The sequence below is a fragment of the Carassius auratus genome, chromosome 40 (genome assembly GCF_003368295.1).
Source record: "Carassius auratus strain Wakin chromosome 40, ASM336829v1, whole genome shotgun sequence".
Lineage (NCBI taxonomy): Eukaryota > Metazoa > Chordata > Actinopteri > Cypriniformes > Cyprinidae > Carassius > Carassius auratus.
In genome coordinates this window covers 4,793,678-4,818,714 of record NC_039282.1, presented here as the reverse complement: position 1 = coordinate 4,818,714, position 25,037 = coordinate 4,793,678, and the positions used below count along the sequence as shown (strand labels likewise).

Sequence of the window (25,037 nt, the reverse complement as noted above, 5' to 3'; positions counted from 1 at the left end):
TATTTTTTTGACTGACGGTGAGTATGACTGAAACCAATACTACTGATGTCTATGAAAGTTTTTTTTTCTTTCTTTTTCTAATATTTAACCATTGTTTAAATTGAACATTTAACATTACAGTATAATTGTTAGCTGTCAATTTTAACATTATTAGACTTTTAAAAAATAGCAGCTTCTTATTTAAGTGAACTTAAAACAATCTTCACATAAACCCATTGTAATGTCATATTTACCTGTGCCCTTCAGCATGTAGGAAATTGAATAAAGTTATCAAACACTAAATTCGAACATGAACTGAACATGACGCAGATCTGATGCAGATGCAGATCTGATGATATTTGTGTGTGAAATTGAAGAGCACATGCTACAAACAGAGTATACTGGCTGTCAGGACAGGAAAACTAGATTTTACTGATATATGACCTGGAGGCATCTCATCTGACCACAGTTCACTGTTGTTCTACTGAGCTCCTCGTCATCTGTAGCTTTTCCTCACTCATTTGACTAGTGCCTGATGCTAAGGCGAAGCTGGATTGTGCGTCTGAAAAGCCTCCTGTTTGATTCGTTCTTAAAGACGACCTGCATCTTAATAAACACACAATTCTTGTCAAGAAAAAGAGACCAAAGCAGCAGATAGAAGTGGGGTGGTCAACCCTAGCTCCGTCCCTGAGTTAATAGTGTTAAATATTTATAACGCTGTAAACAAAACAAAATCAACAAATTACATGCATTAACACGCAGACACATTTGAAAACACTAATATTAATATTTTCAATAATTTTATTGATGTTTTCTGGTAGGAAAGTTGTCATTGTTCTGTATTTGGCATTGGTCCTTTGAATATTATACTGAAATGTAATAAAAATAGAGCTGAAAATAGTGTGCTCTCCTCCAGGTCTGCCAGCAGATACTCTGCAGGGTCACAGGGATCGCTTCCAGGAGCAGTTTAAGAAGTGAGTCTGTCAGTCACTATCCAGAAAACAGAGTCACGCAGACTGACACTATTTTATTCTTTTGTATTTCTCACTCTCTCAATCTTTTCTCTTCGCTCCGTGCCCCTCTCTTTCCAGGCTGAAGAGTCTGTTCTATCGCTCCAGTAACCTGCAGTATTTCAAGAGACTGATTCAGATCCCTCAACTTCCTGAGGTGAGACTCCTGCATACCAAACAGATTCCTGCCTGACCCGAGTCCAAAAATGCTGCTAGTGGAAAGAACTTATGTAACTCATATCTGCCTGCTTCGTTTTCTAGCATTAGGATTCTCAACTGGACTCTGCTGAAAAATTACTGCAGGCTGCCCTATAAAACAACATTAAAGGCACAGCGAGCTATTTTTAATTTGTTTGAGCATCATGTTTACAACATTGTGACATCAGCTCAACCAATGGTGTGAGACTAGGGCGGGGCTATCTGTTTTCTTCACCAATAGCATACGAGGGAAACCTGCGTGAAAGCATATTTTAGTAGCTTCCTTTCTTCACGTCTCTCTTCAGAATCCGCCAAACTTCCTGCGGGCGTCAGCCCTCTCCGAACACATCAGTCCAGTGGTGGTGATTCCAGCGGAGTCCCCTGAGAGTGAACATGTAGTAGAGACAGAAGACCTGGTGGACACGGACATCCCACCTTTAGCGGTACCACACAAAATCTCACTTTCCAAATTTGTCCGTATACTTTCCTTCCATCTCAAGTTTTTGAATATTTTTTTTCTCCATTAGAGTACTGTGGACAGCAAATTCGATGACCTTTTTGGCACCTCGGCTTCTACAGACCCATTCAACTTCAACAATCAGAACGGCATGCGCAAAGACGAGAAGTAAGACTTGGAAAGACTGTTGGAGAATAGAATAAATACGTTATAGGAAGCTCTTTGAGTTTATTAGAACAAATTATAACAAAGGAATACGTATCTAATCTCAGAGACCGTCTGATTGAGCAGCTCACAGCGGAGCTGCAGGCCGTGAAAGAGGAGCTGGAGTCCTTCAGATTGGAGGTAAAGAGAGGGAGATGAGAGGAGGCCAAATCTGATAAGATACCGCTTAAAAGTTTGCAGTCAGAAATGTTTTTTTTTTAAGAAATTCATAATTTTATTCAGTAAGGATGTGTTAAATTGATCAAAAGTAATTGCAAATACATTTATAATGTTACAAAGGAGTTCTATTTCAAATAAATTATGTTCTTTAAAAAATGTTTGAAGAAAGAATCATGGTTTCCACAAAATTAAGCAGCACAACTGTTTTCAACATTGATAATCAGAAATGTTTCTTGAGCATCAGCTCAGCGTATTAGAAGGATTTCTGAAGGACCGGAGTAATGATGCTGAAATTTCAGCTTTACCATCAAAGGAATCAATTATTTTAAAAGAAAACAATTATTTTAAATTGTAATAATATTTCACAATATTTTAGTTAGGATTATTAACAATTACGATTAACAATAGTTTCTACTGTATTTTTGATAAGAGACTTCTTTTAAAACATTTTACTGCCGCCAACCTTTTGAAGGGTCCTGTAGAGTGGAAGAGAAGTGGAAATGAAAGCTATATGCCACTTAACAAACTTTTGGTCTTTCTCAGAGTGGCCGTCTGTGTCAAGCGCTCCGGGGGCGTGTAAACGAGCTGGAGGCGGAGCTTGCGGAGCAGACTCACCTGAAGCAGCAGGCGTTGGGTGAGAGCGAGTTCCTGAGGGTGGAGCTAGACGACCTGCGAAGGGTCAAAGAAGACACCGAGAAAGAGCAGCGCAGCCTGAGCGAAATCGAGAGTAAGAGTTTGTTGGAGCGATTTACAATATTTTCAAAGTACAAATCTACTTTTTTTTTTATTTCAATTATTATATAAGATATTCACGACCCTGTTAATATTTAGAGAACTTGGACTGACAGCTGTAAGTTAGGGCTTCAAGGCCGACCTGTTCCTCTTTTGCAAATAAAAGAAACAGGCTTTTCTTCCTTTTTGGTTTATTTACACTCAGTGGTTCACCCCAAACTGTTGCTTTTTTTGGAACACGAGTTATCCTTTCATAAATCAGCATAAATAATGGCATAAATACAGTGTTATAGCCAGGATATTAAAGAGATAGTTCACCTAAAAATAATAATTCTGTTGCAATTTACTTGCCCGCAAGTTTTCCTTTATCGGTGTAAAACAAAAGAAGATATTTTAAAGAATGTCGGTAATCAAACAGTTACTGTTAGCCATTGACTTCCATTGTATTGTTTGTCTATATTGTGGAAGTCAATGGCTACCATCAACTGTTGGGTTACCAACATTGAAGGTTTGGAACAACTTGAAAATGATGACAGAATTTTCATTTTAGGGTGAACTATGCCTTTAAAGGTCTGTGCTGAGTCAGTTCAGATGCAGGACAGTAATGGATACTCATTAGACAGTCTGTTTACACTCTGGAGTCTAGGAACACAGCCAGTTCACTGCAGCCTCTAATCATATGCTAATAAACCATATAGTGCACAGTCCAATTCACCAGCATGCAGGCCTGTGCTGAGGCTCTCAGTGGTGCTAACTGTTCTGTGATGCAGAGAGCATGGTCTGAGGCATATCAAGACTTGGGTTTTTTGATAGTTAATGTAGGTATTTCGGGTGTGTGTTTTTTGTAGGAAAAGCACAAGCTAATGAGCAACGCTACACCAAGTTAAAGGAGAAATACACAGAGCTGGTCCAGAGCCACGCTGACCTGCTGAGGAAGGTGAATTGATGTTACACCTACATTTAGTTCACACACTGCCTGTATATGTATATTTTTCAAGGGCAAATGATCACATTAATGCATGCAATTAAAGCATTAAAAAGTGTTTAATGCAAATTTATATATATTTACCACCACCATTCAAAAGTTTAATTAAATGCATCATTGCCAAATACAAGTTTAAATTATAAAGGGAAGGGACAAGAAAACAATATATGTGTGTGTGTTTGGATTTAATTTTTTCCACATTTCCTTCACACTGGAAATGTAAGGTCTAGCACATTGGGTTGTGGGATACAGTATGTTACTCAGTGTGCTTGTTTTGGCAAATGCAGTTGGTGTTCTGTCTTCCTTGTAATGGTAGATGGAGAAATTTGCATTCTGCACAGACACAGTGTGCGCACTTTATACTGCTCACTTGAGCTCCAGTGTCAGGCCTCTCAGTATACCTGCAGGTGGTTTAGCTTCTTCACCAGACTTTTTTCTCTGCAGACTCTGCTCTATTTCTTACACAGATGAAACTTGGCACTCTGGTCTTCTGCCTTCATGCTTAGAAGCTGTCATCACACTCACTGCCATTCAGCAGCATGCTCTGATCCTACCACAGAGACATCCGACAGTGACTGACACGTCCTTGGGAAAAGATCTGGGTCAGCCAACAGTCTTGGCTCTGTGCTAAACTGTACATGTCTGTGTGTTTCTCAGAATGCCGAGGTGACGCGTCAGATGACGGTGGCCTGTGCTGCCCAGGATGAGGTGGAGAATGTAAAAAAAGAGATGCAGGACAGATTGAAGGCTGCTCAGGATGCTACCAGTCAGCAGGTGGACACACACACACACACATACACACACACTCCCTCTGCTTGATGTAACCTTAGTATGCTTGTCTTACACTTCCCTTTCCTCACGTATGTACACGAGTAGGAGAAGACTCAGTTAGAGCAGCTTCAAGCTCTACAAGCCGAGCTCATGTCCAGCAGATCTGAACTAGAGACCCTGAAGAGTACCATCACCTCCTCCCAACAGGTGGGACCTCACCCTCTACCCATCTTTCTCTTCCTCTTCACCTCATGAATCCATCTCCATTCTTTGCCCTAATCGTGTATAAAGAAGTAATGAACTGCATTTTTTTAATTGTTTAATGTTCCTCTGAGGTCAACTTATAATGTTAGGAAGATTTATAAATTAAAAATCAGCATAATGGGTTAATATTCGATTCTATTTTTGACCCTCTCTTTGATGCACGCCGTTTTGATCACATGCTGCATTCCATGCTTGGAAGTGAATGCCCGTGGCTATGATTAGCTAACAGTTTTGCATATTAAAATAATAGATGGACACTGCTGTTATGTACTCTGAAAACAATATGAATCATTTTGTTTAAAATTGTATAAATACTCAGTGCATATCAAACAATCTGTAACAGACAAAGCAATAGAGACATATGGAAAAAAACAGTGTTACTCAGACTTGTGACATTACCAGATCCTTGAGAAATGCCAAGAAACCATTTCAAACACAATAAACGAGGCAGAAATGTAGACGTAGACATTGACCTTCTTCAGAGGCGTTCTTTTGTCACACTATGACATCATATTGAGGTGAAATATGAAATGAATTGCTGTTTTATCAGCTTGGTTTCAATACAAGCTGTTTTTGGACTGACAAGGAAGTGTTGAGTTCTGAAACTTACGAGATGTTTTTGTAGTACAATAAACTCTTACAGTTTCATTTCTCAGTTCATGACCCCTATAAAGAAATATTGAATCTTAACGCTCTTCCATACACACCCGTTCAGAGCTCAGCCCAGCACAGGTTTCATGTATCACCGTCTCTGCAGTTAGTCTAGTGCAGGTGGAAATGGTGATTCTGTGCTGAATTACCTAAGTTAATGTGTCCAGACTGCATGTGGGATTCGATATGTCCCCCCGCCGGCCCCCTCCATCCCACTTCCTTCTGTCACCTGCTGCAGCACCTCCACTGCTGCCTCTAGCAGCTGACTCAGCTCAAGGCATCTGTCCTCAAAACACTGACATGGTTAACATCTATAGCATGACTGTATCAGTTTCACTTTTAATAAACTTTATAGAGTGTTGCAGGGATGATGTAGTTTTGTAGGTCAAAACCCGAGAAAAGTAGCAATCTAGCACTTCCAGTTCTATCATCCTGAAGTCAGTGGGTTTTCGGTTAAATGCATGAAATATTTGTGGTTAATGTGGTTAATTCTTCTGTGGTCTGTGGTTAACAAGCTGTTTTGAAAAAAAGCCGCTAAATGGGACTACAGAGAGAGATTGTCGGAGACATTAAATGTAAAGCCGATATATCGGTAATCAGTGAATATGCCGCCATTATGATTTTTTTTTTTTTTTTACTAACTGTAATAATAAAACCTTCCTAATCATTGGGAAGAAGGAGGCGGGAACCGGCGGACAATCAAAATGAAATTTTAATTACAAAAATAAACACACAACAGCGCATCTGCCCCTCATGGACGACTGATGCACACAAATAAAAAGTAAAACATAAACTAAATCCCAGGCCTGGTCCTCTCTCGTCCTTCACTGTCGTCGCTCTAGTTTTATATCCTTCCATCTCCTACGTGGGACTCGAGACCGGTGGTGGGTCGCAGGTGTAGCTCATTTCCCAATCACTCCACCGGCCTCACTCCTCGTTCCCACATCCCTCGGCCCCGCCCCACTCGTCACACTAACATATAATGCAGATAAAATGCTTTAAATGGTGTAATTACTTAGATTGTCCACCAGATCACGCTCCAATGTTTGCTACTGGTGACCTGGATGAAAAGCTTTAAAGGCTTAAGTCTATGGAAAACCATTGAAATTGGCATACCTCCGTGAAGGCGCTGCGAATCTGCACCAAATTCGGAGGATAACTTCAGAAATTCCGTCTGTGTGTGAAGACAGTAGCGCAAATCTGTGAATGAATGTTCCGAAGTGAAATAAACTACAACAGAATAAAGTTGAATAGAATTGAATTAAAGTTGAATTAACGTCAACTTTACTGTTCAGTGCGCTGATGTCAGTCCCATTTTGGATAATAAAGTTTATTGTTAAATTGTTAACTGCCCTGCCTCCATTAAGTGTTTGATTACCATATTTGAGTGATCACTGCAAAAAATGTGTTTGTGTGTGTATATATATATTATTTTTATGTATATACTGTATTCTATATATTGTACCACTCGAGTGGGAAAGTGTCCAAATTTTTGACTGGTACTGTTCTGTAATATATACAAAGAATATCGTCCGATATCGATATCTGCCTTTTTGTACTCCTTAATATCTGTATCGGTAATTAATTAATTAAATCGCTGTAATTAAACATGATCATGCCAATCAAAATTAATGTTTAATGGTGAATGATGTTGATGTCTCGTGACCATGATGTAGTTTGTTTATATTCGGTATTTAACTTTTTACTTGAAAGTGAAAGTGAAAGTGAAAGTGACATGACATTCAGCCAGGTATGGTGACCCATACTCAGAATTTGTGCTCTGCATTTAACCCATCCGAAGTGCACACACACAGAGCAGTGAACACACACACACACTGTGAACACACACCCGGAGCAGTGGGCAGCCATTTATGCTGTGGCGCCCGGGGAGCAGTTCGGGGTTTGATGCCTTGCTCAAGGGCACCTAAGTCGTGGTATTGAAGGTGGAGAGAGAACTGTACATGCACTCCTCCCACCTACAATTCTTACCTTTTGATTGGGAGTCCGCCTCTCTAACCATTAGGCCACGACTTCTGGAGATTATATCTAGACTTCAAAATTCCTAATAGTTGTGTTCATTTGTGGAGTTTATCTTGATGAGCAAAATATGTATGATTCATAAAATATTGTTGGTCGCGGAGCTTATTTTTGGGGGATTTTGTTGAGGGAACCAGGGTGAGCTGGGAAGGCGTATGCAAGTATGTCAACAATGCAGTGCTGTAATGGTATAACTATGATGGATGTGTATCTCACACCTTTAGCAGTGTCTCACATTTTTTGCAACGTCCGTGTTATTAATGCACCGTGTCAAGTCAAAAATAATTTCAGCTTTTACATGCAGTGCAGCTCATCAATGTCAGTGCCAAAAGATCAGAAGATCCCACGTGGGGCAAGTGTTGTGAAGTTTTGTTCACATTAGCAAGTTAGCATGGCAACAGTTTAATTTGACGGCAACATGATGGAGGCGTCATGCTGCGCTTTTTAAAAACCATTTGCGTTTTTAGATGGAAAGATGTGATCTGTATAAATGGTCCCTAACACTATTATTTTCAGTATCTGATTTTTTTCATGCCTAACCCTCATTCTCTTTTTCTATTTTAGTATTATTTATATACTATTATAATAATTATGAATATCTTGATTTAGCTTCTATTTTTAGGTTTTCATTTTAGTTTTAGTAATTTAGTAATTTCTATTTCAGCTTTTTCAATGAATGAAAATGATTTTTAATAGTTATAGTTAACAGTAACATTAGTTTTTTGTGATTTCATGATTTCTGTTTTCAGTAAAATGTCACATTAAATCTTGTAACTGACAACTTTATTCACTCTCTTCGTATAGTCGACTGAGCAGCTCAGTACTCAGCTGTCTGCTCTAGAGGCTGAGAAGGCGGGGCTTATAGAGACTGTTTCTCAGAAGGAGGCGGAGCTGGCCAGTTTGGGGGTGGAGTTAAAGCGTGTGCAGAGCAGTCTGACCAATGAGAGGGAGAGTGGTGTGAAAGCTACTGAGGCCCTGCAGAACCAACTCAATGAGAAGGTGAAATATTCTTTGTTTACTGTCATTTTACAATAGTGGCTTTGCAGCATTCAGATTCATTATACCAGAAGAATGCTGTAAATATAATAAAAATGGTGTCTAAAATGCCTGTTTTCATTGTCTTTCTATCTGTAGGAGAGTCGAGAGCAGTCTCTGGAGAGCGAGCTGGTCTCTCTGCGCTGGGTGGCTCTGCGAGCAGCTCTGGAGGAGGCGGGAAGGATCGTACAGGACTGCCTGAATCAGCTAGAGGACCCCGCACACATAAGCTGCACCAGTTCAGCCGGTCAGCGACCAGCTCAAATGACCCTAAACCCTCCCACTGATTATACACACAGCAGGAATAGCCCTACGAGAGCGTAATTTATATTAAAAGACCTTCTTGTGTGTGTAGATTACCTGGTGTCCAGGTGCCAGGTGGCTCTGGACTGCGTGGAGAGGCTGCAGTCAGCCAGAGACGGCTTTGTATCAGATAACACAGGTGAATTACTACATGTTACACACACACACACACACACACACTCATTTCCCCTCTCAACTAGTATTCATCAATGTACCATTGACTCCAGCAGTGTTGCTTTGGAACTGTAGCTTTACAAGATACAAGTAACACGTCATTTAAAGTAGTTGAAGAACAGCAAAGACAAACTATATATTAACATTCACATATTTTGGGGTCAGTAAGTTCCTTATTTTCAAAAAGTCTGCATTTATTAAAAGTATAAAGTAAAATACAATGGTAACAGTTATTGTGATTTTTTTTTTTTTCACCATATATATTCACACACATACAATGATAATTTTATTAAAAAAAAACAAAAAAAAACATGAACAGAATTTACTCATTGTGGAGTCTAGTTTTTTTTTATTATTGAAACTGAAACATTAAAACCATATCTGATCCAACACTGAGATGATAGTACCGAGGCTGCACAATATATTGTGACACATCCATAATGTATTGATTTGTCATGCTACTCTGCTAAATGTTGGAAAAACTCAGTACTGAGTCAAATCTACACAATTTTAAAGGCAGCTGAGCTACTTTTAACAGTATTGAAAACTTTTATTTTTATTCCATCACTGTTCTACACTCAAAATGCACAAGTTCAAAAATAAAAAAACCACACACAATTCAACTAAGGATGTACCTTTTAAAAAATCCATTACCAAAAATGATTCAACGTGAATGCATGGAGACTTTTCCATCACTTTTGTTAACACTCAGTCTATTGAGATGAGAGGCGGTCATATATTTCTGACTGATTTCCCTTTATGTGTGTGATAGATGTGTCTGGACTGGTGCGGGCGGTGACTCAGTTCGCTCACCTGGTGGGCGATGTCATCGTGCAGGGCAGCACCACTTCCCACATGGTGCCGGTGGAGCAAGCTGACGGTGAGCACAAGACGTCAATCACCCCAACACTACATATTCATAACAGCACAGCTGATGCAGCTCGATGTTAATACTTCTTTAAAGACACATGTATTGACACTGTACTGACCAATCAGCATCCAGAACTATCTGATTGATATAGGCAGCATAAATATAATTTCTGTTATTAAACTGTATCCACATATAGAGAGCCGTCCAAGAATATGACGTTCTGTTTGAGTTGGTCTCCATACATCAGGAAGGTCATTAGTGTCACTTCGGTTCTGTTAATAACTCCTTCCCCGGAGGTCTGATGTTTTTTCAGTAGAGCTGTATTAAAGGAACTTGATGTAACTCAAAACGGCTAAATGTGTGGTTCCCGTGCACACGAGCGATCACGTCACAGCCGGACATGGCAGGAAATGTGTGTCAGTCCGAGCGTATGTGGAGTTGTCTGCAGGTGACAGATGGCTCGTCTGACTGCTCTCTACGTTCTCTCTTTGTCTTTGTCTGTGTGTGGGCAGCTTTGGCAGACAATGTGAAGGCGTGTGGCGAGGAGGCCCTGGCGCTGCTCTGCCAGCTCAAGGAGCAGGAGTCTGTGGGGACGGCGGACTGCAGCCGACTGAGGGCCGCTCTGGATACTGTGATGGTCTTGGGCGAGGTGAGCGAGACACTGAGAGATGGTCCTTGTTTTAGTATAGTAACACTGTGGACAGAAAAAAAAAAACAGCATGTAATTGGTGGAGAGAATCTCTTTTTATTATTATTTTAATTATTATTTATTTCTGAGTCATTTGAATTAAGCCAAAACTAATATGGAATACTTGTTTTGTGTTTACTACATAATGTATGTTATATTCTGTGTACTACCCGGTGTTATTTTAGTATTATTTATATATTATTATAGTATTTATTTATATTGTGAATTGGCTTTTAGGATGCACTTTTTTTTTGCAGTGTAATTATACATTTAAATTCTGAGTGATATTAATTAATAAGATGATCTAACTATTTGGTTAGGATTAGGGTTTGATTTATTGTTGCATGTAATTATGCATAATTTATTATTGTTACTGTCGCTACTAACAAGGACACTGCAAAATAAAGTGTTACCAGTTTTTTATTTTATTTTCAGTTTTTTCTTGTTAATTTTAGTAATTTTATGTGCTTTTGTAAAAAAAAAAAAAAAATTATTAATTTGAAATATTTCTTAATTATCCTAGTAATTTATTAGTACTGTAAATTATTTTCACTTGGTTGCCAATGCAACATTTCTAAGTTTTTCATCTAATTGTACGTTTTTATTTTATTTTAATATTTTATGTGATTTCAGTTAACACAAATTTGTAACAGTTTTAGCTAACAACATTATACAATAATAAAAATCTATGAGAATATTATGGCACATTGCATACTTAATTCACCAATTTGCCATCTGATCTGAACTGGTATTCAGATTAATTTTTTCCATTAGAAATAGAAAGTCATGTCTAATTTGTCTTAATAGTTGGCACTCCGATCAATTAAGAGTCAAGAAAGGGATTTTAATATCACAGATGATTATTCGCTATGCTGCTTATGGAAGGTCAAGCATATTGCATTGTGGGATACTGTAATCCACACAGTGTGCTCTGGTTACATGCTGCACATTTTAGCACTCAGAATGTATCCACCAGGTATTCCATGAGTATTCATATTTCATAATGCAGAAATAGTAGTATGCTATTTTGTTTTCTCTGAGCAGAAGTTGCGTCCTCGTGGGCTGGAACTGCAGCAAGGGGAGCTGGGAGATCTGGTGGAGCAGGAGATGGCAGCCACATCGGCAGCTGTGGAGTCAGCCGCCGCCAGGATTGAGGTAATCAGACGGCTCCCTGCTCTCCCTGTCCTACAGACAGATGCTTAATAAAACATGAAGCGCTCCAATCTACTCCTCTAATGTTTTTCCCCTTTGCTCTCAAAACAGGAAATGCTCAATAAGTCCAGGGCGGTTGACACTGGAATCAAAATGGAAGTCAATGAAAGGTCAGACAGACTAAGCCAAATGTGTTTTTCATATAAATTATGTTTTTAAGATTACTGTGACAGTTACAAAAGCGATTTAACAGGTTCTATTTAGTTGATGTTCCTCAATGGATTTGGGTATTCAGTGATCAAAATGTCTCCATGCTGAGCTTATTTCACTTGGATAGCGTTGCACGTTTGCATTCACCCAGACGCATTAGCAGACCCACCCAGGTGCATACAAAACAGGTCTGTGAGTATTTAAATGTTGCTCTCCGTCGCCCCCTGCAGGATCTTGGCGTCCTGCACAGACCTCATGCAGGCCATCAAAGTGCTGGTGCTGTCCTCCAAAGACCTGCAGAGGGACATCGTGGAGAGCGGCAGGGTGAGTCAACGTATCTAGCAGTTTTAAGAAACCTCGAGCTTAAATTAGCAGTAACAGGTGTTAATGAAGTGGCTTCTGTGTTCACAGGGGGCCGCATCAATGAAGGAGTTCTACGTCAAGAATTCCCGATGGACAGAGGGTCTCATTTCCGCCTCCAAGGCTGTGGGTTGGGGTGCAACCATGTTGGTGTGAGTATTTTAGACAGAAAAATATTTTTAAATGCCTCATTTTTGGGCGATGCCATTGCATAATTATAAAAAATCTCAGTTGATAACAGAAAAACCTTATAGGTTTTAGGACCCTATAAAATAAGTTTTACGTTTCCATTTTATTTATTTATTTGTGTTTGTTTGTTTATATATATATAAATTCTGTTTTTATTTCTTCTCAAATTCTGTGTTCTTCATTTTGAATTTAAATCATAAAAGTTTAACAATTAAATGTATAAAAATTTTAGTAACAGGACCCTATTAAAAATAAGAAAATAAAAATATTTTTTATAGATTCTGCTTTACTTTTAATATATTTTATAGATATGTTTTAAGATGTTTTAAGCAAATGTGTAATAAAAAAAATTTGGCAATCAAATTAATCTATAAAACTTGTAATCAGATGAAAATATGAAAAAAATAATATATAACAAAACATAGCATTTTTATTTTGGACAAATGAAGTGCTGCACAACAGAGGTTTATTGTATAAATTTAAATTAAATTTCAGTTCATTCACTCTGTTGCATAGAAAATGTAGACTTTATATTAGTGGTCGACCGATATATTGCCAAAGTCGATATATTGCCAAAGTCGATATATCGGCCGATATTTGGCATTCTTCAAATGTCGTCATTGGCCGATAAGTTTTTCTGCTTGGTCAGTGTTTTCGAGGCGGGACTTTTATTTTGATGGTGCTGAGAACAGCATCACCGGAGTGCACACAGTGCTCACACGCTCCCTCTTGTTCACTGTCATCATTAACACTTCTGTCTAATACAAATAGAAGTCTGTCTGATAATCAGATCGAACTGTTAGGCAAAGGAATTAATGTATACAAAAATATTATAACGATTGCTTTTATATTATTAGTAATAGAAATGCAAACTAATGAAAATTTAATTTCACAAACCTTATAAACTTATTCGAATCCAGCTGTGAGATCTTGTGAAGTGTGCATTTTTATATCCAGCATGATCACGTGTTCTCTGTGTGATGGTCAGTCCTTGTGAATTGAATACTTTAAACTTTACATTTGTGTTTTAAAATTATGCTGCACTTTATGCATTTGCCCACAGTCATATTCATGTAATTTCCACTGTGTGTTGTATGTAAAATGAGTGTTACCCTGGCTTTATTTAAAAAATGTGATTCACAGTTCACACAAACTTCCCAGAACACTGAGTGCCCTGTTACAGTGTTTACTTCCTTTTTAATTATATTAGTATTAAATATTTATTTATTTGTGAAAAATACTTTTGTCATATGAAGTATAAGTATGTTTATTTTACACATGTATTTCATAATCTATTGTCAATTGATTTAACATTTCTTAAATATTAATGAAAATAAAAAAATATGTAAATATCGGCTTTATATCGGCATCAGCTGTCAAAAAAAATCAATATCGGTCGACCACTACTTTTATATTTCTTTTTGCGATTTTATAATCAAAGACATTAGTATATATCCAGGTCTGTCTGGATTTAGCATTTTCCACATTGGGCCCTACGGTTTGAATCCTAAACTAGTTGATCTATGAACTATCCCCATTGTGCTGCCTCCAGTAAAGAGTTTTTCTTTCTGCAGTGATGCAGCTGATCAGATGGTGCAAGGCACAGGCAAGTTTGAGGAGCTGATGGTGTGTTCACATGAGATCGCTGCCAGCACGGCTCAGCTGGTCGCTGCATCTAAGGTACAACAACAATTTGGCACTTGAATTAATTTTGAAGCACTATTATGTTAAGGATTATATGTATAATCCATTTGATCTCTTCAGGTAAAAGCTGACAAGGACAGTCCAAACCTTTCCCGTCTTCGGCAGGCCTCCAAAGGAGTCACCCAGGCCACTGCGGGAGTCGTGGCATCAACCAAGTCTGGCAAGTCTCAGATCGAGGACACAGGTGAGGTTTACAGCGCAGCCTTTTCAGCTCACCCTCCTGACTCAACATCCTCAAAAACGTTTAACTTTGCTGCTCATTTGGGAAATTCAGGTTCAGATTATGCTTGCAACATTTTCCCCATCATTTCTTGTCATTTCTCCATTATTCATTAAATAAGAGCCTGAAGAAAGTATTAAAAGTGGCAGCAGCCTCATTTCACTTCTCATTGACCTCCACAGTCACATTGCCCCATTTCATATTTAACTATAGCTATGAGAACTGGTTTATGGTGCCCTCCAGAGATACAGAAATTAGCAGGTCTACACAGTCAGCCTCTCTCTTTCTGACGCTCTTCTCTGGAGACAAGACATTTAAACAACATTGACCAGTCACATGGAGTCAGGGACTTTGTGTGTCCTTTTATATCCAGACCAGCTGTTAGACATGAATTAAAAGCCATAAAATTTCATTTTCGACGCTCTGTTTCAGAAACGATGGACTTCTCCGCAATGACACTGACTCAGATCAAGAGGCAAGAGATGGACGCACAGGTGAGAGTGTATTCCTCTGTTCCTCATGTATTTGTGCGAGGATGTGAAGAAATCTGACCGTTTAAACGTGTGTCAGGTGCTGGTGCTGGAGTTGGAGACCCGACTGCAGAAAGAGAGGGAGCGACTGGGAGATCTGAGGAAGAAGCATTACGAGCTCGCTGGCGTCGCAGAGGGCTGGGGAGGAGAGGAAGAGGGTAAGACCCCCAATAACAGCACAACAATACAATACCGTCTGACCATCTTCCTCCTCAGAAATCATCCCAGAATTCCCTAGCAAATGGAGTGGATTGAAAGTTTTCAGGCTGACAATGGAGTATCAAGTGAATTAGTGTTGCAGATGGGGTGTCGTGTTTGCTTGTACATAATTCGTCTTTCTTTTGTGTTTGTCCGCAGGAACGGGTTGAGACTCATGGTGTTCTGTGCAGCAGCCCTACAAACGGGGGATGCTTGACGTCTTTGTACACACACACTATCTTTCCCTTCTCCCTTTTATTGTACTTTTTAACTCTTTTTGATTTCTTTATTGTACATTAAAGCCAAATAAAAGGTGCTTTTTTTTCTAACCTGCTCCTTCCCCCGGCCTGTGGAGTCTGGAGACGTGAGGAGTGTGACTGTATTGTGTGATGAAGCGAGAGGGAGATAAAGGAAGGAAGTGGATGGGACACCACATAGTGGACAGAGAGGGAAGTGCAAGCTCACTGAACTGTCGGAGTATTTCGTGTCCTCTTCCTCTTCATACGGAATGGAGAATCTTTCCCATCCCCGAACATTTAGAACAATCCTGTCTCTCCGTGAAACATCCCATGATGCATTGCACAAGGGTGACTCACCCCGTTTTGCAGGATATGACACCGTGCTGTGATTTTTCCGGGCTTGACTTTTATAAACAGCAGCAGTGTGCGACATCCAGCTCTCAAATGCATTCCTTAATGTCTGGGTCCATCCTTCAAAAGTCCCTTAGCAGTGGTCACTGGACTATAAAGAGTGCTTTGGACATAACAGCTGAAGACCTACTGTGGACTAACACCTTAAAGCACTAGCAAATTCAACCGAGGCTCACTTTTCTTCTTAAGCTTTCCTTTGATTGTTCTGAAGGGAAATTCACTTTATAAGAAACCCTGAACACATTTAATCCACTGGCTTTTTACTGTTCCACCATGTTGTCTTCTAGGACAAACTGCTCATCTAACATGATATTTCAGCAAAACTGTGTCCTGATGCGATTCACCAGTTTCAAGTCCATGACTGAATATGAACTGACTGTTTTTGTGAGGCTGAAGCTCATTGTTTTTGTCGTAATAGCTTTATTAAGGTCATAGTTCAGCACAGATAGATATGGCACCATATTGTATTCGTAACGGTCCATAGAATGGTCCTGTACGGTTTACATGCTGTTAATACGACAATATCTGTTAATTCCTGTTGTCTTCTTCCAGCTCCACATACGCGCACCTCTTCACACTGCGGCGAGGAGAGACATCTGTGCCTTTTTAAAAGGGAAAAAGGGCTCATTCCCTCAAAAAACATTTAAAATGGTGATCTGAGTAGCATTAGGACAGTGTTTCTAAAGTTGTAGTCTGGTATTGTGAACTGAGATCATGAGATCAGTAGAGTGTGGTGTGAGAACAGATGTAGCCATCCCTGTGTTCAACTCTGGTGTGTTTCATTGGGATTTTTGAGCTTCCCTTTTACAACTGGATATCTAAAAGAAAGAAGAGGGGCTCCTAAAGGGGACATGGTGATGAGAAAAATATGATTGGAGGAAAAATGACATTTCACTGTTCTCTGATAAAAGGTTTGAATTCCCCTGGGAAACTGCCTTCGCTTGCAAATCTGTAGAATCTGTAGAAATATAGTTTTTCCATCCACCTCATATTACTCCCATCACAACACAAACACAAAAAGTTTCTCTAGGAAATGCAAAAGTTTTGTAAAGAAGTGCAGTTTCTATAAGAAGCGGAGTCAAGCGAAGCAAGTTTTCTCCATAACATGGGTAGAAATGAATAATAAAACATTCAATTAAAGCGGTTTTAGAATTATAGATATTTGTCATTATATACAGTACAAATATTACCATGATGTGTAGCTACTTACAAGTGTACTTTACAGTTTCAATTTTGTAATTTTATTTATACTAATATTTAAATTTCACATGAACTAAAGGGAGAATTGTGTGTGTGTGTGTGTATGCATATATACACACGGACATGCTTAAATTCATGTGAAATTAAAATATATGCAGTAATTTTTATACAGTAATTTTCTTTTGCAAACTAGAAGTCATTTTGGGGGATTTTTGGACATTTCTTGACCGGTTTCATGAGATTAGCACAAAATGCATGAAGAATGTTAAGTGTTGTTGGGCTCAAGAAGTCTGTCCACTTCAGTCAAAGCAATGTAGACCACCACAGAGCCTTGTAGACCAGCACTGTCTGCCAGCAGCACAGCTCTCAGCAGGGTTACCTCAACTTCTCCACAAACTACCAGTCTGTGACTACAAAAGAGAAAATGATTGAGTGGACTCAGTATGAACATACGTTGACTAAACTGTGCGTTTGTGTCCTTTAATACTAATATAACGTGTGTGTGTGTGTTTGGGTGGATGCTGTGTGACTGAGATATTATATATAATGTATATCCCATTTGTTGTTATGTTTTACTGCCCTCATATTGTTTCACTCATTACACTGCTTTAGCTGTTATGTTAAGTTGCGACACTGGGTATTTAATTTGCTTTTTTTTTTTTTTTTTGGAGTGTCTTCATCACCTCTGGTAATGGTTTATTTCACCGTTTCGATTCGGTTGTCTAGTCTTACCAGCTCGGCCAGCCTCTAAACTGCCTCTCACTTTTGTTAATGGAAACACACACACACACACACAAACAAGACCGCGCCGTAACATTTTGGAGAATATCTTTGTATGATATATGGCCTACTAAAACTGTGTGGGTTTGTTTTATTTTTCAGTTTTTAAATAAATATTTCAATGCTAGTTGGTTTGTCTTGATTCCGCTTGCGTAGATGTGTGTGTTATGTCATAATAATTGATATTACAGTCTGCATTGTTGAGGTGTTTGGAGGCCAGAGGGAAAATTCTTTGACGTAAGTTTGTGTAATTATTCAGATTAAGCAACCGCTGAGTTATTCAGTTATGTAAAATGATTTGTTCGAGCAACGACTGAACCTGTTGTCTTGTAGATTATCCCACCAGGTGTCAGGAAATAATGCCGCCTGAGTTCATACAGCTCAGAGAAGTCTAGTCTAAAGCTGTAACACATTCTTCAACTCGGATTTTCTGTGTCCTCTCTCACATGTGAATATCAGAACAGCAGGTAAAAGCAGCATGTAATCAAGAAAAGCATAGATGCATATGTGCTTGTTCGTTTGATTTCTACTAGCTAACATATGCCTACTGTACATCTTTGTTGCTTATTTACTCTTAAACCGTATTTTTACCTTCAAAGTACATATTATTGTTTTTTACAAAGTAGCTTCCTCTAAAACGATACTACCTCAATTACAGTTTTGTACATTGTCCTCATCAGAAAGCGGACTGTAAGCCCAATATTTCATCTATTGTCCCTGGACCATTCTTAAAAAGGCAATTTAAGTTAGAATAAGTCATATAGCCTATATATAAAATGTATATATATTTTTACACACACCAGATCAAGTCAAGGGAGTTGTTTATTATGCACTGTAGTGGTGCATTACATGAACATCAGACATCCCTGTTGAAAAAACCCCAGTATATTCTGGTTAGGTATGTTTTGAAGCTGGTTTTTGCTGGTCATGTGCTTGTCTTAAGATGGTTGGACCAGTTTAAGACCAGCTCAAACCAGCTTCAAAACATACCTAACCAGAATATGCTGGGAGGGGTTTTCAACAGGGATGTTTGACAACCAGAGAGTACAAATATGTTTTGTTTTAATTTTAGCCTACGTAGTATATTGATTAGTTCAAAACTTAGACATTTTCTTAAATTATATATAATATTTCGATTCCCAACCACCAGAGGGCAACATTGACTGACAGCCAAAAGCTCGACTAATGACCTCTTTCGCAGGGTTTACTTTGGATGCTATTTGGTATTATTTGTATGGTCTTTTTGTGCTGTATAAGCGATGTTTAGAAATAGTTAATATGTCTAGGCCTACTGCCGACACGGATACCCCACACAAAATGTAAGTTGTTTAATATGAACACATATCTGGGATTATTAGACGAAATAGATTTCAATTAATATTTCAATGCACGTCTCTATTTCATTATTGCATTATAATTAATAATTGTACTTAAAATTCAAGATCTACAACGCAATATGTTGTACCTAGCATGACTTTGCATAAGAACTGGGTCTTGGAATAAAACTTTCTCATGTAAATGTAATACACATAAAAGTGTTCATTTGCTGATCTGATGTTCGCTACTGTAATAAAATAATAATAAAGAAAAATGTTAACTTTACTCGCTCTCCCTTTTAAGATAAATATCACATGCTGAGGATGTTTGTGTTGTAAGAAGGGAAACCTGAAATACAAATTACTGACTGGTTAGGTATGCTAATGTTTTTCAGAAAGAAAAAAAAAATACTTATTTGTGTGGAAATCCCAATATGGCAGTGGTTTTACTTGTGACTGCTTAACATGAAGCCTCAAGCAATAAATATAGCCTACTGACAGTTCTAAAATAGAATCTTTGCTTATGCAGATTACTAGTATGCTGTATGGAATAAAGAAGGACAATGAAGTGGAGTAATAAGAACGAATAACTATTGAGTAAATCTCCCAGTGCAGTAATTTATAGCCGCATCTTTTCCCAGCAAAGTGCAATGAGTAATCTTCAGACGACTACCTGACTTCAGTCAGATTGCCTTTATCCAGCAATCAAGGCAGGTTTTCTTTGGCCTAACTGCTGCTTTTGGTCAGAGTGGTGGGTTAACTGTGCACTGTGGGTTTAAAAACCCATCATCCTTCATTGATGAACTGACCTCAACCTTCCAGAAGATGAGTTTGAGTAATGAGACTCAACCCAACTTGCTGCTTCCAGTCAGGCCCAAGCCTTTGGACAGACCCCTGTTCACGATTGGTCCTCAGCTTTCCGGCAGGTTCATACTTAGAAAGTATTTTACCATTTTTAAACTATTTGTTTTTAGTATTTCTGTTTTTGTTTGCACTTGTCATCTGAAAATAATTTGTAATTTTGTTAATATTTATAGTATCATTAAGATTTATTTTAATGAAATATCTGTCACAATTTCAATGAAAAACTTGATTTATATGATTTATGATTTAATATACTAAGGTGTTAAACTACTAATTTACATAGATGATTTAAATTAGTAATTAATTTGAACCTGGATGTTCAAATAAACATGAAGGAGGTGAGAGGACATATCAATGGCATTGATATCAATTGAATGAGTTATCCGTGATAGACTGCATCTGCTTCTGCTTTCCTTATTGACTGTGTGCTCAAATAAGAATAATTATGGTTCTTATTTACGCTCAAATAAGAACACACTGGAAAAATAAAAACATATAGCATGTATCAACCAGGTGTGATTGATACTAGGCCTGGACTCTCCTTTAATAATTAATGTCAGTGCTGTAGCCACCTGTTATTTGTTATTATTATTATTATTATTATTATTATTAATTTGATTAATTATTTTGTAATCTGCTGTAATTTGCTGTCCTAATGGCCTGTCAGACAGCTATAGACTAAAGACTGAAGAGAGCTTTGATTTTGTTTTGCAGCATAATATATACAGTACTTACTTCTACCATGAGTGAAGAATCTGTAATAGTGCCGAGACCCAAGATCTGAAGGGTTACAAAATCAGGATCCTGCTATGCTTATGCCAGTCTTTACACTATTCTGAACATGAAATGTGAAGTCTGTCTGTCTGTCTATCTATCGATCACATTCACTCTCCACAGCACTCAGTGTAGACCACAGGAATAAATCAATCTGTAGGCCTCTACTCTTAAACAAATACAGAGATTACCACAATCCTTAATCCACAGGGAAAATATAGTTCGGCCCTGTTTATTTCTATGCCTCCCAGTGAGCTTGTTTACAACAGACTTGACTGAAGTATATGGTGTAGTGGACACTGGTTTTGCTTCAGGACCCAGAGATATTTGAGATTTACTGATCTAAGTTATTGAAATAAAAACATGACATCAGCGTATCTCCGAGGTTCAAGACAAAGTCCTCTTGAATGCCCACAATCAGATCACAGTGCGTTAGGAAAACTGCAATTTGCCACTTGCTGATCTCATGTCAGTCTTTGAGTCTCTTGTGCTTTGTCTGTTCACTGTGTCAATGCACAAGTCTGTGTGAGTCTCTGCTGCAGAGTTTTGACTCACTGAACAGCTCGGCTATTTTTAGCCTCTGCAGCTCACACTCCATCAGGTTACAGCGAGCTTTGCCTTCACCACAAAGGTTGAACGCCGAAACGAGAAGAAAGGATTGCTTACGGAAAGATGCATGTGAATGTTGTCTTTGTTAAATAGGAAGGGTGGGGATGGGTGGTCACTCAAAACAGTCAACCTACCGTAAAAATATCAGACTATGCCAAGCTCTGGCATTTTAAAGGGATAGTTCACCAAAAAAGCATTTATGCACCGTTATAATTAATGATCAACACAAAACAGACAAAAATACAAGTTTTGAAGAATGTTCATGCTGCTCAGTTCCACATAATGAAAGTGGATGGGAACTGGGGCTGACAAACTCTAAAAGGGACAAAAATAAGCATAATAGAGAAACATGCTGACATTTAAAGTGTTATTCACTGAAAGTCTTGTTTGACAGCCATTGGTCACCATTCACTTTCATTCTTATTTTTGAGGGAACTATTTCTTTAAGGGTTTGCTTTTGCCCACAGTCTTATGTTCAGAGTAAATGTTACACAAAAGCGCTGCTGCTGGACAAGGAGGCAGATGCAGATGTGAGGTCATTGTCCAAAAGAAGACAGTTCTCCCATGAGGACTGCACTTTCATAAGCCAATAAACTGAACCCGATCCGTTCGGAGCGCCATCATTCCTTGCTGCAGTCTGGCGTTTCAGAAACATGAGCACTTGATGTTCTTTGTTTGATTTTCTGCTGAGTCACTACACACTTCATCCTAGGGCTGGATACAGCACCTCTGCTTCTGTGTGCTGCTCATATTCCTGCATTTATTCACTTAAAAAAAAAAAGCATCATCATTAACTCATCTCCCTTTGTCCCATACCTCTGGTTTCCCCTCTTCTGTGGAATACAAAAGGAAAGTTAGAAAAACAAAGTTATTTATAACAACCCATTCTACAGAAATAGTGTTTTAAAAAAACAATTTTTATTTTGCAGTAGCGTGGTTTGAACCCTAACAGTTTGAAAAGTGTATTTAGTCTAAAATGTATTTAAGAGTACTTTTTTTTTTTACTCGAGTTATGTAACGAAAGTATTTGTAATTACTTTCCACCTCCGCATATTCATCCATCAACCACCAGAGAGCTGGGCAATCAACTGAAGGTGATATTATTCGCCCACACACCCAGCAGAGCAACACCCAGCCCCTGCCAGACCTTAAATAACCTTAGGCAGTGGGCTCCGTCAGATAAACACGGGCCCAGACACTGAAAGACACGAGCCCTCCACAGACACACACTTGCACTGCCTCCAACGCAACTTGAGAGAGAGAGAGAGCCAGTTGCTAGGAGACACGCCCCCAGTGCAAACACAGAGCCATCTGTCTGTGTAAAGCGGAGACGAAGGGCAACTGAAAGGTTGGCACACTCCCTGGAACAACAGAGGAATGGAGAGCAGCCACCATCTTGTATTTTAAGCTTGTCCATAATGAAATAACGCTCTGTTTGCAAGAGTGAGCCCACATCTGGATTTTTAACACAATTGCAGTGTTTTGAAGGACTTAAGTGTGCTAATCTGCTAATCTAGTAAAGCCTGAATTTAAAATGTTAAACTTTTAGTTTAAAGACAAAACATAGAAGTCCTTCGAGCAATATTTCACACAAAATGAAAATGATTTACTTAAAGGGTTAGTTCATCGAAAAATCGAACTTAAGTCATTAATACTCACCCTCATGTCTTTCCAAACCTGTGAGACCTCTGTTTAACTTCAGAACACAGTTATATATATATAGATATTTTAGATTTAGTCCGAGAGCTCTCAGTCCCTCCATTGAAGCTGTGTGTACGGTCTACTGTCCATGTCCAGAAAGGTAAGAAAAACATCATCAAAGTAGTCCATGTGACATCAGAGGGTCCGTTAGAATTTGTTAAAGCATCGAAAATACATTTCAGTCCAAAAATAGCAAAAACTACGACTTTATTCAGCATTGTCTTCTTTTCTGTGTCTGTTGTGAGAGAGAGTTCAATCAAAGCAGTTTAGTGATATAGATGTCTCCAAATAAGTGTGTTTTTGGATGTAAGGTAAAGTTTATGGTGTTCAGCTTCCACAAGAACCCAGCGTTACACGAACAGTGGATGCAGTTTGTTTTTTCCGAGGCAGCAAAGGACTGTATCAAGTGCCTTTGTGTGTTCTGGTCATTTTACTGACGAATGTTTCATAAACAAGGCCCAGGTCGATGATGTATTTGCACATCGTTTGCTGTAAAAAATGGAGTGGAAGTGGTCCCAGTGATAAAAAAAAAAAAAAAAACTGGAAATTAGCACATAGTGAATATATGTGAATGGAAACAACATGAAACATCAGTATTATAGCTCCTCCCACGGCACTCCTCCAGGAGCTCGGCTTTTTCCAGAGAGAATCGTAAAGGTGTATTTTTCTTTATAAATATGATAAAACTAAAAACATATGAAGGATGCAGTACTACTCTATATGTACTCAAGATTAACATGAGATTAGGTGAAACTCTGTATGTACCCTTTAGGTTAGTTAAACTAATCTCATTCCAAACTTGTTAGATAATCTTTTCTTCTGTAGAACATAAAAAGAGAAGTTTAGCAAAATGTCAAAGCTGCTATTTTCCATACAATGAAAAAAAAAAAAAAAAGCCTATTCCAAAACTGTACAACTTTCTTCTGTGGAACATTTTGTTAATTATTATTGTGAATAGGACTTTTTTTTTTTTTTACAAATAACACCTTTAACATTTTGGTGTACTGTACATTTTAGCCCTGCTCCACTTTCGGTATACTGAAAAGAGCGGCTTGGATAGGCTAAATATCTCCTTTTGTGTAGTATCACATTTAGAGTAAAGAAGTCAAAATGTTGATTTTTGAGTGTATTCTTTACAGAGAGCATGTCGTTTTGATAAGAAGTGTCTACAAAAATAAAAACATCAGGCAAAGCAATATTTTTTTAGTTTTATTGACATTTTATATCAATGTTGATTGGAGTTCCAGTAACATTATCCTCTTCTCATCCATGTATAAAATACACTACAGCTGAAACTTCTAACTGGAATACAAAAGTAGTAAAGTTTGGTGTCCAGACATAAAGTATGATAATGCTCAGATAACAAATGCAACAATTTAATCCTTGACACAGATAACAATCGGTTATGGTGAATAAATATGTTAATGCACATATATATCACCACATGTAATTTAAATTATGTGTCGGTAAAACATGTCAAGAAGCTTGTTTTTCAACTACACACAATCCCACAGGATACCATTCTCTGCACTCCAATAAAACAAAAAAAGCCAGTTTTGTTAAGTCAACTAATTTGCAGTTGGATCTTTGGTGATTTTTGGAGATTGAGAGGAGCTATGATGAATTCTGTATTTATTTTAAAGAACCTAATGGGTAGGCAGTGTACAGTCTCATCTTTTGTCCTTATTACCCCAAGGAGACCACTAACAAGCAAGAACAGTCAGTACAAATGAACACAGTGAGACTGAGAACAGCACAAACTGTTGGAACATGGAACGCAGACACAAAGATGTTCAGATGCAACACCTTGTAAACTGCTATACACAAAGGTTTATATTCATTTAATTCATGTTTCATCCAAAATCAGTAAGATGGTAGTTTTATGCAGAAAGCATGACGGTAAACTTGACCTTTCTTAGATGGTTTAAAGTGCCCCTATTGTGCCATTTCCAATATCGCCTTTCATGCAGTGTGTAATGTAGCTTTATGTGAATGTAAGCGATCTGTAATGTTGTGAAGTTGAAAGTGCATGTTAAATAAA

At 38.3% G+C, this 25,037-nt stretch overlaps 1 protein-coding gene across 2 annotated transcripts in view; it reads left to right on the top strand.

Annotated features, from left to right (window-relative positions):
* LOC113058332 (huntingtin-interacting protein 1-like) overlaps window positions 1–17,859 on the top strand; it is a 43,322-nt gene extending 25,463 nt beyond the window's left edge. For both annotated transcript variants that reach the window (XM_026226111.1, XM_026226112.1), the window contains exons 9-31: window positions 896–953; window positions 1,071–1,146; window positions 1,493–1,630; window positions 1,715–1,812; window positions 1,917–1,989; window positions 2,572–2,755; window positions 3,609–3,697; window positions 4,403–4,519; window positions 4,622–4,723; window positions 8,273–8,467; window positions 8,603–8,750; window positions 8,859–8,945; window positions 9,753–9,860; window positions 10,364–10,500; window positions 11,584–11,694; window positions 11,803–11,861; window positions 12,132–12,225; window positions 12,313–12,413; window positions 14,025–14,130; window positions 14,215–14,338; window positions 14,807–14,868; window positions 14,945–15,062; window positions 15,262–17,859. In XM_026226111.1, coding sequence (XP_026081896.1) covers window positions 896–953; window positions 1,071–1,146; window positions 1,493–1,630; window positions 1,715–1,812; window positions 1,917–1,989; window positions 2,572–2,755; window positions 3,609–3,697; window positions 4,403–4,519; window positions 4,622–4,723; window positions 8,273–8,467; window positions 8,603–8,750; window positions 8,859–8,945; window positions 9,753–9,860; window positions 10,364–10,500; window positions 11,584–11,694; window positions 11,803–11,861; window positions 12,132–12,225; window positions 12,313–12,413; window positions 14,025–14,130; window positions 14,215–14,338; window positions 14,807–14,868; window positions 14,945–15,062; window positions 15,262–15,272 — 2,396 coding nt within the window. In that variant the 3' untranslated portion in view covers window positions 15,273–17,859. The remainder of the gene's footprint in view (window positions 1–895; window positions 954–1,070; window positions 1,147–1,492; window positions 1,631–1,714; window positions 1,813–1,916; window positions 1,990–2,571; window positions 2,756–3,608; window positions 3,698–4,402; window positions 4,520–4,621; window positions 4,724–8,272; window positions 8,468–8,602; window positions 8,751–8,858; window positions 8,946–9,752; window positions 9,861–10,363; window positions 10,501–11,583; window positions 11,695–11,802; window positions 11,862–12,131; window positions 12,226–12,312; window positions 12,414–14,024; window positions 14,131–14,214; window positions 14,339–14,806; window positions 14,869–14,944; window positions 15,063–15,261) is intronic.
* The last annotated feature ends 7,178 nt before the right edge of the window (window positions 17,860–25,037 follow it).